A 15,423-nucleotide genomic window follows, 5' to 3' on the forward strand; every position below is an offset into this window, starting at 1 on the left:
GCGTTAAATCCGGCTGGCGGCTGGTGACAAGCGGTGTTCCCCAGGGCTCGGTTCTGGGGCCGGTCTTATTCAATATCTTTATTGATGATCTGGATGAGGGAATTGAGTGCTCCCTCAGTAAGTTTGCAGATGACACCAAGTTGAGTGGGAGTGTTGATCTGCTGGAGGGTAGGAGGGCTCTGCAGAGGGATCTGGACAGGCTGGATTGATGGGCAGAGGCCAACTGTATGAGGTTTAATAAGGCCAAGTGCAGGGTCCTGCACTTTGGCCACAACAACCCCATGCAATGCTACAGGCTTGGGGAGGAGTGGCTGGAGAGCAGCCTGGCAGAAAGGGACCTGGGGGTGCTGGTTGACAGCCGGCTGAATATGAGCCGGCAGTGTGCCCAGGTGGCCAAGGCGGCCAACAGCGTCCTGGCCTGTATCAGGAATAGTGTGGCCAGCAGGAGTAGGGAAGTGATTGTGCCCCTGTACTCGGCACTGGTGAGGCCGCACCTTGAATACTGTGTTCAGTTTTGGGCCCCTCGCTACAAGAAGGATGTTGAGGTGCTGGAGCGTGTCCAGAGAAGGGCAACGAAGCTGGTGAGGGGTCTGGAGCACAAGTCTTATGAGGAGCGGCTGAGGGAACTGGGGTTGTTTAGTCTGGAGAAGAGGAGGCTGAGAGGAGACCTTATCGCTCTCTACAACTACCTGAAAGGGGGTTGTGGCGACGAGGGTGTTGGTCTCTTCTCCCAAGTAACTAGTGATAGGACAAGAGGAAATGGCCTCAAGTTGCGCCAGGGGAGGTTTAGATTGGATATTAGGAAAAATTTCTTCACTGAGAGGGTGGTCAGGCATTGGAACAGGCTGCCCAGGGAGGTGGTGGAGTCGCCATCTCTGGAAGTGTTCAAAAAACGTGTGGATGTGGCGCTTCAGGACATGGTTTAGGGGACATGGTGGTGCTGGATTAATGGTTGGACTTGATGATCTTAAAGGTCCTTTCCAACCTAGTGATTCTGTGATTCTGTGATTATGAAGAAAAAGAGAATGTTGCCAGTAGATGGGCATTCCCTCTTTCTATTTCCCACAGCGTCACCACATCTGGTGCTTGTTAGTTCTTTGTTTGCTGTCTCAGGGGACAGGTTTAGCCAGGCTGTGGCAATCCCTAACAACAAGGCTGACAATCCTTAGATTTTTGAGCAGATGCATCCACAAGCCACACATACTCTGAGAGTGAAAGAACTGAGGCTTTGAACTTTGCCTCCACTTGAAATCTTTGCTGAGTTGTGTTTAACCAAGAATAGCAAATCCCACTGTGTGAAGCCTGTGGGGACTACACACAAAGGCTCTAAGCTAAGGCTGGATAAATTCCTTCTGAAAAGCTATCAGGGATAGTAGTCCAGTGACATTACTCACTGAGAGAAAGCTGTTGGTGATGATGACTTTCACACCCTGCCTTGATTTTCAGGTTTCTTCCCTTGGCTAGATCCCCACGTGGATCATGCAGGTAGTACCCAGAGAAGCTTCCAGACCTGTGTGGGAGGCAATGTTGCTGCTTCCAGTGAAATGTGGGGTGTGTGCGCACGTTTTACTGTGTGTGCATGTGTGCATGCTCATTGCTAATTGTTGTTTCCTTGCATGCCCGGGGAGCTATACACCTGAGGTAGTGGACATTCTTATCCTGAGGACTAGTAAGTGACAGCTGGGGATGCGGGAAGTGAAATGAAAGCACTATGCTCTTATTGGTGAGTTTGTGTACAGAAAGCAGGGGCTTCAGCTTCTTCCTTCTCTACTTTCCTCCAGTCCTGGAGGAATTAGCATTCTCAGCCTCTGTGTCCCTTCAGGCAGTTGCTGGGCCAGCAGGACAGAGAAGCAGCCCCTTTTCCTTTCTTGGTTCCCTAGGCAAGGGACAGGCCAGTGGCTGTAACTGATCTCTTGTTTTTCTCCCTGTTACGCTCCCAGCCTCATGCATGGCTTTACTTGTGCTTGTGCTTTCCGCAGGTGGTTTAGAAGAGGTGGGTCCCAGCATGAGCAGTGGTGGAGTAGAGCTTCCCAAACAGAATTTGGGGGCTCTATTCCAAGGGGAACTGGAAAGCCATTCTGGCTTTAGTTACAGGGCAAGGTTTGGCTTTGAATTTCAATCCATTTGCTGGGGAGAATTTGGACTGTAGAGGTTTTCTGACTGATGTTTGTACTGATTTCTCTCCTTGGGATTCACTTATGATGGAGAGTAGGTATCTTCCAGTCTACATGTCAGTGGGGTAAGGCTTAATGTCTTAGTGGGCTGTCTCTGCACAGTGACTGCTGCTTGCACCAAAGACCATCTGCCAGACACAAAAGATTATCTAGGGAGTCTCAGCTTTATTTAGGAAATCTGAGTGCTTGGTAGCCACTTACACCATCAAGCAAACCTTGCTGTATGGGGTGGGACTCTAGAAAGGGAGTTGTCCCCTCAGTAGAGAAACAAAAGACCCCAGTGTTTCCCTGTTGAAGGAAAGATGATTCCATGGCAGGGATTTTAAGCACTTTCTCAGGCTTAAGATGCCCTGCGGGAATTCACTGCTGGGAAGTTCCCTTCTCCTGGTAGCATTTACCCCCAGTTTTAATGGCAGCATATGGCACGCCCAGATCAGCAGTGCAAACTGGTTTCTTTGAGAGTATTTTCTTGCCTGCTGTTACTGTTCTGGTTTTGATGGGTACTTTTCTTTAGCCTGATAAGAGACTGTAAGATCACTCAATCTGACTGGCCAAACTTGCTTTGGAAATTCCTGAACATGATCTGAACAGCTCATGAACACATTCTCACTAGAGCAATGAAGAGAGATCTCTGCTTGTAGAAATCCCACGCTCCTTGGAGCATCAGGGACAGGGTGAAGGACAGCGACATGTTGGCTGATCTCCTTTCCGGACGGGATAATCCCTGACTCCAGCCAGTGACAGTCTTGTTTTTTCTAGGACAGGCATTGCTGGAGACTGCTGCCATGGGGCACTCCTTTCAGGGTTGGTGAGAAATCCTATTTCACAAGTATTGTAGGCAAGATGGTCAGAGTTTTATCCCAGAAAAATGCAGCAGGGTCCTGTTGTCTCATGTCTGATGATTAAGTGCCTGGCTTAAAGACTATAATTTAAATAGTTGTTTCCTGTGAGGATTCAGAGTGTCACTAGGTTGGAATAGTGCCAAGGACTCCTAGGCCACAGGCTCGGTGGGGGCCAGCAGAGTTCTAGGGCACAGAATCCCCAAGCCAGAAGTAAGTGCCAACTTAATTAAACTACTGATCCAAACTCATCAGAGAGTGAGTCTTGAAATCATGGGAAAAGGGAGGGCAAAAAGAGGCTGCCAGAATTTTAATAATAAAGGTAATTAAAGTAATGAAGCACCTTTTGCATCTTTCCCCTGTGATTTTTTTTTTTAAAGCTCAGTTCAGGATCAGTGGCTCATTAAGTGTGGCACTGAGCTCCAGCAATTCTGATATTGCCCCTTAGAATTATGCCACTTTCTCACAGATTATTCCTGTCTCATGGGCTTGAGGTTATTAATACCGGTGTGACAAAAGAAGCATTGGGGTTTTGTCTAGAGATGCGGGTACCCTTACAGGATAGCAGCAGACAAGGTAGTTGGAATCTGACCTTAGCAGAATGAAGCGTGATTGCAACTCTTTTGATGTCATGTTGTCTGATGGATTTTTGATTACCTGGAGCAAGGTTAGAAGCTAGGTACCACAGAAGCATCTGCTGAGACACGCCTCTGCTTCCAAGGCATTTACTGGTTAAGTCTATTCCCTTCTAGTTGGGAACCCAGCAAATTTTGCTAAGCTTTGGTTCTGAACATGGTTTTGGAAGGGGAAAATTGCAATCCACCCCTAACTTTTCCCCCTTTTATCACAGCAACCTGTATTGCTGTGGACTGCCACTGTGAGGCACTCCTGCGAATGTTGGTGAGAATCTCTCATCCATAAATCCCCGAACCCTGATGTGCACACACATGCAGGTCCTGACCAAGGTTCAGGCCTGACTCTGAGGCTGACTTCTGTAGCCTGTGAAGAATGTGGAAAGCTTCAGGTAGTTGCAAAAAAAGCTTTCTGTGTGGGAGTGGGTGTGTGTCAGTTCAGTTTGATCAGACAACACCTCATGAAGCCTGTGCACATACTGGGGTGCTAAGAATGAAATTAAGCAAGAGAAAGGGAAGCAAGAGCAGTTCTTGGGCTTGTGAGCTGGGTCTGAAACTCATTGGTTGAAATGGTCTGAAGGTGCAATGATGGGGGAATTGGAGCCATGTGCCCTCTTGCTGAGGGAGGTCCCAAACCATGCAAGCAACCATGAATTGTTGCTGTGGCCGCCTTCTGCAAGTCTGACATCTGTGTCTTGTTCTCTCTCCTGGCAGCTCAGGAATCTTGGACTGATCCCTCTGCTGTAAGAGGAGGCCTTCAAAAGAAAAAGGTAAGCTTTCAGCTGTAATATGTGCTGGTTGTCTTTTAGCCAAGAGATGGCTAAATGCAACAGATACATTCCTAAAAATGCTCCCCATCACATTCAGCAGGTCTCATTCCATGTTGGTCTGTCTACTTCTGCATTACATGCATACCTAGGACTGGAGTCTTAAGTTATCTTGGCCCTTTGCCATCCAGACTCGATGCCGTTCTCCAGTGTGGCTGTTTTGTAACATGGTTGTCCTCTGCGATGCTGCATCCTCTGTCCGTACTTCCCAGGCTGACTACAGTCGCCTGTTGCTAGAAATAAGGATTTAATCTTATCCCCTTGCCCATGCACCTTTTTTTATAGTGGCTGGGGAGATCTTGCTCACTTCACACCTGACAGCTGGGGGCAGCATTTCCCCTCAGCACAGTAAGACCCGCAGTGATTTTCTTCAGGTGCTGATACCAACTGATAAGGCACTTCTGCTGAAAGAAGTTGGGATAGGTGTAGCTGTGAACTGTCTGCCATGTTGGCCCTGGTGCTCTCTGCCTTATAGTGATTGCACTGGAGGACCTGTGAGCTGACTTCTTAGCAACAAATGCTCTCAGTACCCATTTCTATCACTGCTGCCTGCTGGCAGATGTGACAAGAAGCTTCTTTGGAATCATTCCCACCCCCCACTCCTTTAGCTTGGAACAGACTTCTCGCCCTTTTTCTGGCAGCATAGCTGGGAACCTGCTTCAGGCTGTGCTCACTACAACAGGATTAGCCTCTTGTTAAAGCCATCTCCTTTTGATCTAGCCCCGTCAGAGTGAATCTATCCTGACTCTCTGGCTTAGCAGGGGCACGATGAAGTGTTTGCAAGAGGATTCTCCCCCTATGTCGTGGGATTTTCCCCAGCACTTGCACTGTTGGACACTTTACTGCTGCTAATCTCTACATTCAGGACTCGTGCCGTCGCAGAGCCAAGGCGGCTTTCTGAGGACCAGTGCTTTCAGGGGCAACGGATCTGTTTGATTGAACAATTCCAGAGGAGTTTTCTTGCTGTCGCTTTGACTGTTCATCTAGGATGCAAGAGGAAGGGCCCCGTGCTCTGAGTCAGGGGCCTGAAAGAACAGGGATGTGTTACACATCATCTTGAGAACTGGGCACTATGCAAGTTAGAAAGGAAGTTGAATTTGACTGTGGAGAGTGTAACCAACCCTCCTTCCTTGGACTTGGTTTTCGTGATATTTTTTTTTTCTTTCTTTTTGCTGACAGTTGCCTGAGAAATTTACTCCTCCAGCTCCCATCACAGCTCCAGTAATGAGCCTGCCTGCTGAGCCCCAAGGGATCCATCCTCAGCTGTCCAGGTTGCAAGAATCTGGCCAGTCACCCCCAGGAGCACCCAAGGAGGGCAACCTGCAGGTACCCAGGGAAAGTGGGGTGTTCCCCAGCCACCAGCTCCTTGTCAAGTAGAAAAACAACTCAGCTTTTGAGATTCTTATTACTTGGCAGCTGCAGGGCTTATGTTGCTCCTAAGCCCTTATAAGACATCTCTGCCTGAGTGTCAGAGGAATTACCAGGGTGGAAAATGACACCTGGGTATGCTGGGAGAGAGGGAGGGAGTACAGGCAGAATGTCAGCCTGCAGAGAGTTGGGAATCCACAGAGACCTGAAGCTGTACCACAGTCTGAAGATTATAATGTAACTCTGTGCTTCCAGGTATTCTCTGGGTTTGAAAAAGGGTGAAATTCTTTCTGTTCATAGTTGCAGGAGGGATTTCATGCTCCTGTTGCATTCATGCAGTTGCTTCTCTCTGTCAGTATCACCAGCTACCTGTGGAGAGGGTTGAGAGGAAGGAGGTGCCCCCTGAGCACCAGGCTCTGAAGGCCACATTTGAAGGCTTGGTGCAACGCTGTTCTGCTGTTGCCACTGATCCAGTAAGTCCTCCCTTCTCTGATCTTTGGCTTTTTTGCCCTCACAGATGTTTGACTGGTGCTTCCTTCTTTTGGTTGGGAAAAGAGAGAAAGAGTCTTGTCCCCATAACCAGGCTAATCTCCACCTACCTCCTTCCTTGAGGCTGTAGGCTTGTCCATCTCTTGGGACCTGAGATGTATTCTCTAGCATTTATCCACTGCTTCTCATTGGCTTATTGGAGAAATGGTTCTGTTCTTCTGGCTCTTTTTTCTGAGGAAAGTAGAAGAAACTACTGCTAATTCAGCTTTCTTTTTCACTGGCTTGATCTGTAGATAGTTCCTGCAGAGATGGTATTACCAGCTGTCCTTAGAGCTTAGAGGGAAAGGCTGAAATATCCTGGGTGGAAGAGAAAGCCAGACAATCTTTGTGTCCAAGTCACTGTAATTTCTCCAGCTCTGGTTCCTGGAAGGCTGTTGGCATACATGTCACGTTGCGTGAATGTATCAGGCCAGACTGTCTGGAAGCAGAAAAGCAATGTTTGCAGCATCATGTTAGGTTACTAAGTCTTCCCAGAGCTTGGGGGCACCATGAAGCCTTCCAGAATACCTCTGCTTTGTGGGTGTTGGGACGAGCACTGAGCCCAAAACGCTACCCCAGAGTCAGACAATTTGTGTGTAGCAGCAGCTTCGGCATGTTTGCTCTGTGCTTTCTGACACTGCAGTGCAGAAATTTCCGGGAGATAACCTAAAGGTTTCCTCTATGAGCAGAAAGACCTGTTGTTTTGGGCTTAAGCACTTGGTTTACGTGGAGGCTGAGTAGCTGGGTTGGTACAGCAATGCAATGCGCCTGAGGTCCTAAGGCTGCCAGGCCTGTCCCAGCATTGCCCAGAGCCAGGCATTTCTATCCATGGTATTACTTACCTGTGAGTGGATTATCCAAGGTGGGGTTAATGGGGACAGTCCCACCAGAGCTTCAGTACTCCAGCCCTTTCCTTGGTGGTTACCTAGAGTGGGAAGGATATTCCCTCTTTTATTCAAGACCAGGAGGAAGCTGTTGCTTAAGTCAGTGAGGGTGAGGTTGTCTGAATGCCCCATAGGTCAACTAGTGGATGTTTGTCAAGATTTGGAAGTAGTCACACTGTCCTGTGGTCTGCAAGCACTGGCAGAAGGGAGGAACGCCTAGGCTGGGAGATGGGAAAAGGGGCAAACGCAGCTTCCTGTCTTGGGAGAGTACACATGCATGTATACATACACAGTGAGGTCATGGCTGGCTTGTATCACAGTCCCTGGCTGGCAGAGGCTGAGATGCAGCTGAATTGTAAGGTGCTGTGAGAAGAAGAGAGGAGGGGAGGGACTGAGCGAGGACAACTTGGTTCTGGGAGAGGTGACTTTGAAGCTCTAGCAGAGCTAGCAATGCTTGTTTCACTTCAGAAAACCCGAAGGAAGCTGGAGGATGCATTGCAGCGACTGGAGTGTTTGTATGAGAAGCTCCGTGAGCAGGTGGTAAGTAGATGCCACCATTCTCTGTGGTCCAGCTGGGCTCCTGATCCCACCTTTGCATGGGGTTGTGAGCCTTGGTGTCTGTTGCGGTGTTACCAGCACATATCCTCTTGAGAAAGCTAGGGGAGTGCCAAACCTTATAATACACCTTGAATCCAGCCAGACTTATCTCTTATTCCTTAACCTTGGCCCAGACATAGTGTAAGGAAAAGCTGGGGAGGTATTTGCAGGGTGCTTTTACCCCCAGGAAGTATACTGGCATATATACAGGTTCCAGATGGGAATAGACAATTGGGGGTAGTTGTTAAGTGTGAACCTAGTGTAACTTCTGGCTTAGAAAACTCTGAAGCTGCTAATGCCAATGGCTGGAGGGATAGCTATCAAGAGAAGAATCTTTTAACATACACCCTTTCCCTGAGTGTCCATATTAGGCCTGAACAGGGACAGGATTCTGTCCTAGATGGACCTTTGACCTCCTCAGATACATCAGATATTCAATTAATGCTGCAATGTCATTACTTAGGACCTGCATTCACTGTAACCCAGCCTGGGTATTAGATTAATGTTTATTGTAGGCTGGGAAACCAAGGGAGGAAGCAGGCTATCTCTCCTGCCTGTGCTTGACTGTGTAGGTGCTGTTTGGTGAGGATGAGGTGGAGAACAGGAGGGAAGGGTGTGAAGGGAGGGGGGTCTGCGTTACAGTGCTGAGCATGCTGACTCATTTCTGCTCCCTCCCCACAGCTCTCTCCAACCATCCTCATGGGTCTCCATGAAATTGCCCGCTGCATTGAGGCTAGGAACTACCAACAGGGTCTCCTGGTTCATACCCAAGTGGTGAGCAGCAGCAGTTTCAGTGAGGTGTCTGGTTTCATGCCCATCCTGAAAGTCCTCATGACCATTGCTGGCAAGCTGAATGTGTAAAGTGTGGAGCAGCTGGAACAGTGCACACTGAGAGCTGGTGGACTCCCTCACCTGTTGATGTGCTGCAGGTTGTGGACTCTCCTTCTGACTCTGGAGAACTAAGTCTGTGCCAGTGCCTGGAACTGTGCTGGGCCAGCACGCCTGGCTCCATCCACTCTCCAGACAGTCCACTGGTGCCTGGGACTCCTGGAGACTGTTCTTTCTTTCTTCTATCTTACTAGTCTGAAGTTGTTTCCCAGCCCAGGGATCTTAATTTCAGGCTGTCCAGGTTGCACAGAGACCATCCCTCTTCCCTGTATTCTTGGTACAAAGGGGTTGCTTTTTTTTTTTTTTTAGGAGACAAACAGGACTGGCACCTGCGGCGCCACCAGACAGAAGAGCCTCAGGCTCTATTCCCAGCTGCAGTGTAAACTGCCTGAGTGATATCTGGGCTCCCTTGGGACCTAGGCTGGGGTGTCCCTGCTCTGTTGGGCTGCAGTGAGGATCTGTCTTCTGGTTCCTCCTTTCTCTTCATTCTGATCCTTGACTTGCCCTCTTGCCCTTCTGCACCCATATCCTGCTACAACTAGGGCTAACTACCAGCCTGCACTGGGCTAGCTGTGGTTCTCTCTCTTCTTCACCCAGCCCTCTCTTTTCCTAGTTGATTCTCCTGTTTACCCTCTATCCCCCCTCCTTTATATCTTTTTCCCAATAAACTGCAGGCTTGAGCCCTTTATATTTCAGGCCCAGGGTTGATTGCCCCGTCCAACTCCTGGGACTTTCCCATTCAGGGATGTGAGCAGGCTGGACTGCTCTGTGCGCTCCTCCCCAGAGCTGGTCACATCCTGTTTTTGGGCTAAAAGCTGGCCTTTCTGGCTCCTGGCCTTTTTTACTTCCTTTGTGTTAGCACAGTTGGCCTTTTGCCCACTGGTGTTATCTAAAAGCTTCCTACATCAGGCTTTTCAGACAGTCTAGGGGCTTCAAGAGGAGCAGGGATTGTTCAGGTCCCATATAGAATACCCTTGAGCTAGTCTGACCAGCCCAGTCACAGACTTTCTCCCCAGTACGGGGAGACAGCTCATTGCTCCAAGTGTGGTGCATTCATTCTACCTACAGTAACAGATACGTGCAGAGGTGGTTCTCAAACGCCCCTTGGCACTATGGTGGTAGGAAGATGCTGTCAGGTCTCGAGGATATGGCTGTACTGAGGCTTTTCATCACTGTGGCATTTCCTCTGGGGTAAAACAGGTGATTGAAGCATAGGTGTCCTGGGGAGAAAGTCTGTGAAGACAGATGGGATTTTAGGGCACATCTGTGTGCTTGCACCTTTCCCTCTGTTCCTCCCTCCTTGCCTTCCTCTCTCTCTCACCATCTTTCACGCTAACCAGGCAACGTAATTGTTGGGCCCTAGCTGGGAGCAAGGCTTCTTCCCAACATTTGGCTGCAGCCAGCCCCTGCTTCCTCTGCTTGCTGATTGAGTGATAATGCCATCGTGGGCCTGTTGTTCAGTGACTTACATGAATCAGCCTGCTCTACCAGGAGACAGGAGGGAGGTGAATCAGGGAAGGGAGGGAGAGGACATGTCTCATTCTCTCCTTTTCAGGTCAAAGTGCCTCCTTGTTGGCTGCTGTGTTGTTTCTATTGCTGCGGTTTGATGCACAAAGAGATTACAGAACAGTGAAATAAAAGCTGTGTTTTGTGATGCTGCCAGATTTTTTTTAATAGGCTTGTCACCTACAGGGGACTTCCCTCAGTCTGCAGGGCCATCGGCTGAGAGCTGAGATACCGGCTTTGGTGAGAGGGGCAATTGAGAATGATGTGAGGCAAACCCGATGCTGGGTTCTGCTGGTGTGGGCAGCAACTGCCCTGGTGTGGTGAGACCTCAGGCCTTACCCACTGCCTAGGGCTGTAGGGTCTTCTCCGGATCACCCACCTCATTTGTGACTGTTCTGCATTAGACACAAGAAGGTCCCTGGGTTGTCTGAGGCTCTCTTGGGGAATCACAGCAGTGTTGGGGATTTTGCACTTGACATTGGGAACTGGAAGTATGTCAGAAAGGAAACAGGGAGCCCTTGATGAGATCCTCTCCTGCTGGAAATCAATATTACACCACTGAAGCCATGCCATTAAACTAGGATGAGGATCTGACGTGTGTGGAATCAGATTTATACCACTGAATTGTCAATTCTTACCATTAGTTACTAACTTCTGAATCTGTTGGCTGATTTCATTTAGGCTTTTAAAGAGGTAAAAAGGCTAAAGTGAAACCAGTACTAAGATAAAGTTGGGGGGGGAATCAAGCTAGCTTCTGCAAAAAGACTACTGTAATCTCAAAGACTTTGTTTTCTTTTTGCTGTCAGCTGGCTAGCTTAGTATATATGTGCAGGCCAGCCAGTCAGCACACATGAAACTCTGAAATATGCAGGACTCTTTCACCTGGCTTGTGGTTGCAAGACTTGGTAGGAAGTAAATGTTGAGAAACATTGTTTGGATGGGGAAGATTTGAAGGGGTGTTGCTGGGGAGGGACCACAGTTTATGAGTTCTGGGGTGTTACAGACACAATGCACGCATTCAGGGAAAACTAACCTTTGTTAGTTCCACTGCTGGCAGAGGCAAGCACCAAGTGTAAGGGAGTCTTGCAGAGCTTCTGCAGCATGGTTAGCAACCAGTCTGGCCTCCCAGCTGTCCCCCATCGAGAGAGATGCACGCTGATTTTCAAAGGCAGCACTTGTGTTATGACCCCTTCTGATGCTGTACAAGTGAGCAGCTAGCCCTGGAGGCATAGATTTTTTTTTAACAAGTACATGAGGAAAGTCCCATCTTTCTGAGATCGTTTAACAAGCCTGGTATTTCTTAGATTCTGCCTTTCTGGATCCAGTTATAGTACCCTGTGCAGTCCAGCACCTCTCTTTAACTCGGGCCACTTATGCCATTGAGAAATAAGCACAGATTTTCCATGTATTTCTCAGATGCATTTGACTTTAGCTTCCTGCAGCATGCACAGCTCCTGCTACCCATGGACTCATGCAGAGACCGGCTTTTTACCCTGCCTTTGCTGCGAATCCTTCCTGCTTGCCCCTTTGTCCCACTGTTCCTCAGTTTTGCGTCAGGTTTACCCCAGCGAGCACTGTCCCTAAAACTCTTGGTAGGGAAACAAGGCAGGGGGAAGTGAGGTGAACCACTTGATGGTCTTTGAGAGACTTGTGGCGGAAGCCCTGTCTTTGTGACCCAGGTGCAGTATATGTCCTCGCAAGCCCCACTGGAAAGCGCTCCTCCATTAATAGCGCTATCTTTCCTGGCTGGTGTTTGCAGACAGTGGCTCCTCGGCATTGCCTCCTCCCATGTAGGCACATGGTACCACAGCATCCCTGCCCTGCTCCACAGAAAAAGCACTTTCTGCTGGATGAGAAGGCCTTTGGGTTGACAAAGAATGGGGGGGGAGCGGTTAGGAAAGGATCCCTGGGCACAGAGAACAGAGCTCTAATCCTGTTGCAGATAACATCATGTCTGCAGGCTAGGCTTGTGTGTGTTTGGGGGAGCTGGAGGGGCAGAGATTGTTAGGCAGTATTTGTTTGTAAAGCCACTTGCTCTGAAGATAATGCTTGCACTAACTTCTATTGAGGGAGCAGTGTGAGTCCCCACAAAGTCCTTTCCCAAAGTGTCTTTGAAGCCAAGAACCCATTGAAAGGAAGAAAGGCCAAGAGAGGGGATTAGTTTGTTCAGCAGCTGTGAATTTCAGTGGGAGGCTGATGAACTCCAAAGTCTTTGTTGAGATTTTTTTTGTAAGGAGCCCTGCTGGAGGGAGAGACCCACACGGGGCCGCGGCCTTAGACAAGAAGGAATCCGAAGCGGCAGGGAGCTGTAAACGGGCCACAAGGACTTTTCCCAAACACTTTTCGGAAAAGGTGTTGTGAAGAGAGGGGAGGGGGATTAGCATGTGAAATGACACTTTCCATTGACTCCACAGAGGGGAGGGGAAAAGGGCTGGCTGGCTGATTTATTAGCATTTTGTTCCCTTCTCTATTCTGCTTCCCCAGCAGCCCCCCTCCCCTTGCTCCCCTCCTCCCTGAGCCCTCTAAAGAGGTTTGGATTGGAAAAGAGAGCGGGGGGTTGCCTGTTTGTGTGTCATCTGGGCGAAGGTGACCACCTGGGAAGCTGAATGTAAATATTTCTCCTCTGAGGAATGCGCCTTCATTAAACCGAAATGAATACATGGAAGCATCCAATCCTGCCACACAATGGCAGCAGTGCCTTTACCACTAAGGGCTCCTTGCGCTGGGGAGGGGGGACCCCTCCGGCCCCGACCCGCTGCTGAGGTCAGCACATTTTGCAGCTGCAGTGTCGCCATCTTCTCCTGGAGAAAGAAGCACGCGGCGGCGGAGCTCACGCATGTAATGCTCCCCGCACGTCCCCTTCACCAACAGACGTCAGTGTGCCCAGCGGGCGCATCCTGGGCTGTGCCACGGCCTTCACAGTGCAACCGTGTGGGGCAATAATGTCAGCAGGGGAGGGGCAGGGTAGCACAGCCTGACATGTGCTGAGGAGGGGGAGGAAATGGGAAACAGCTTCCACATCTTCTCCTTTTCTTACGTTTCCTGCTGGCTGTGGAATGGGGGTCACAGAGGGACAAGGGGGTAGAAACTGTCCTCTCTGCCTTGCAGTGGTCCTCAAGCCAGCCCATGCTGGAGCCTTCCCTACTGGGTGAGAGGCTCTTGCCACCTCTTTGCTTTCCTGCTCAAGGATGCATTCCCAACGGAGGGAGATGGAGGAACTGCTGACAGAGGTGCAAGGGAAACCAAGGGCATAGTCATAGTATCAATAAGAACCTTTGCTCAAACAGGTGGTGGTTTATGTGTGAAGTGGAAGTATTTCAGGTTTCCTTGAGAACAGGCCAAGATTCTTTCTTGCATCTTCTAAGGGATAGATTCTTGCTCGACGTGAATGCTCTTGCTCTGGTGAGACCCCAGCTTGCCCTAGGTCCAAATTCCCACCCCCAGCGAACTAGTCCGAGGATTGAGGGGGTATTTGATAACTAAGAGACACATACAAACTGCTGAGTGTCTTTAATGTATCATCTCTGAAGTGGGCAACTGGACCCTGTATGCCCCCCTCCCATCCCCTTTCCCCCTGGCAGCTGCATTGCGGTTGGATGCAACCTCAAGCAAGCTCAAGGAGAGGGCAGGCCCTTTCCCTTCCTGGTAGTGGCCGAGGTTGTGCTGCATGGAGGGAACTGCTCAGCCTTTCTTATGCTTAGCAGATGGGTAAGTGGCTGGGTTTTAGTCTCCAGAACTGTAACTACATACATCCACACATGCAATTGGATGAAAAGAACCACCCAACTGCTTAGACACAACAGAATTTTGCAAGCACTTGGCTACTGATTTATTGCATTGGCTATTGGTTTACAAATATTGGCTACAAGACATGTCTAATGGCCAGTAACTTAGCTCCACTGGCTTCTCATCTGGCTAAAGGACACTTCAAACAGCAAAGTAGGTGATAACCTCATAGCCCGGTGGAGATCACTGTGATGGTGCAGTGAGCTTCCCTAGGTCCTGCAGCTGATAGCTTCTTCCCTCTCCCTACCCCAGTCATGGCAAGGGAACAGACATGCATCAACTAAATCTTCCTGCTACTTGCTTAGCCTATAGAATATATACAATAAGTGGTAGAGGAAAAACTGCTACGTATACATCACAGTAACTGTGCAATAAATTAAACTTCAAAGTGCTTCACTTTCCTATTTACAACACCATTAAATAGTAAATGACATTATTTTCTCAGACTAGGAGGAAGTATTTAGTTAGTTAGCTGACAGGGTAAGAGTGCTTGGCAAGTACACCAGGAGATGGGGAATCTCTAGGAGAGATTTGGCAGGAAAGAGGGACTGGAGAAGTGTGAGGGCATCTTCATGGCATCAATCAAGGGCTTTGGCAGGATGCTCTGGTGAAAAGGGAGACCAGACCTGGAGGTTTAGAAGATACAGAGAAAGCATGTAAAAAGCAAGTGATGGGACTCCTCTTTTATACAGCTGTTTAATGGGCAGGTCAAGCAGCAGCTTCAATCTTGCTGCTGCCATTTCAAATGCAAAGTAAAGCACTAGAGAGCTTAGCAAAGCTGTCAAAGGATGGGAAGTGATGCTGTGGGCCTCCTGGAGGCTGGCTTGCTGCAGGAAGGAGTTGCATGCCTTTTCTATTCCCTCGTCGTGTAGGGCTTAATAAAAGGCAATAACTTTATTTTAATGCCTCTATTTTTTTAGGGTACTAGAAGCCTCTTCTGTTTTCGGGGTTGCCACTCTGAGTTGCCCAACTCTGGTGGTGCCATCTCAGCTTCTTTGTGCTTTCCTAAGTGTTGATCTCACTTACTCAAAAGCCTAGAGCTGGTACTCATTTGGGGAGCAGACAAGCTCAAAAGAGTAGGAGTCACCAAGACCACCTGTGTTTTCAGCAATAAAACCAGTCACTGGATAGAGTGACTCTGAGTTGAAGAGACTGAATCTCACCTCATTTTGTCAACACTTGAGGGTCTTCCCAGGAGTCATCACCCACTAATGGGAAAGGCCCTGGATGGCCAAGGCTTAGGGGCTCAGGTAAGCTCTTTTGCCTTGTCCAAGCCCCAGTGAGGTGGCGTTGGGAATGAGACAAAACTAAGCCAAAGGGAAATGGTGTCGGGGGCTGATGGGGAGGGCAGGAGAGGAGAGGGGCAGACAGGACCATGGAGGAGCAGAGGTAAG

At 49.1% G+C, this 15,423-nt stretch overlaps 1 protein-coding gene across 1 annotated transcript in view; it reads left to right on the plus strand.

Moving 5' to 3' along the window:
• The window catches only part of SEC31B (SEC31 homolog B, COPII coat complex component), a 36,690-nt gene extending 27,309 nt beyond the window's left edge, over window positions 1-9,381 (plus strand). The window contains exons 21-26 of the mRNA XM_082002591.1: window positions 1,447-1,485; window positions 4,360-4,415; window positions 5,652-5,798; window positions 6,197-6,313; window positions 7,721-7,792; window positions 8,531-9,381. Coding sequence (XP_081858717.1) covers window positions 1,447-1,485; window positions 4,360-4,415; window positions 5,652-5,798; window positions 6,197-6,313; window positions 7,721-7,792; window positions 8,531-8,710 — 611 coding nt within the window. The 3' untranslated portion in view covers window positions 8,711-9,381. The remainder of the gene's footprint in view (window positions 1-1,446; window positions 1,486-4,359; window positions 4,416-5,651; window positions 5,799-6,196; window positions 6,314-7,720; window positions 7,793-8,530) is intronic.
• The last annotated feature ends 6,042 nt before the right edge of the window (window positions 9,382-15,423 follow it).

The sequence above is a fragment of the Phaethon aethereus genome (genome assembly GCF_964289735.1).
Source record: "Phaethon aethereus genome assembly, chromosome: 7".
NCBI classification, from domain to species: Eukaryota; Metazoa; Chordata; class Aves; order Phaethontiformes; family Phaethontidae; genus Phaethon; species Phaethon aethereus.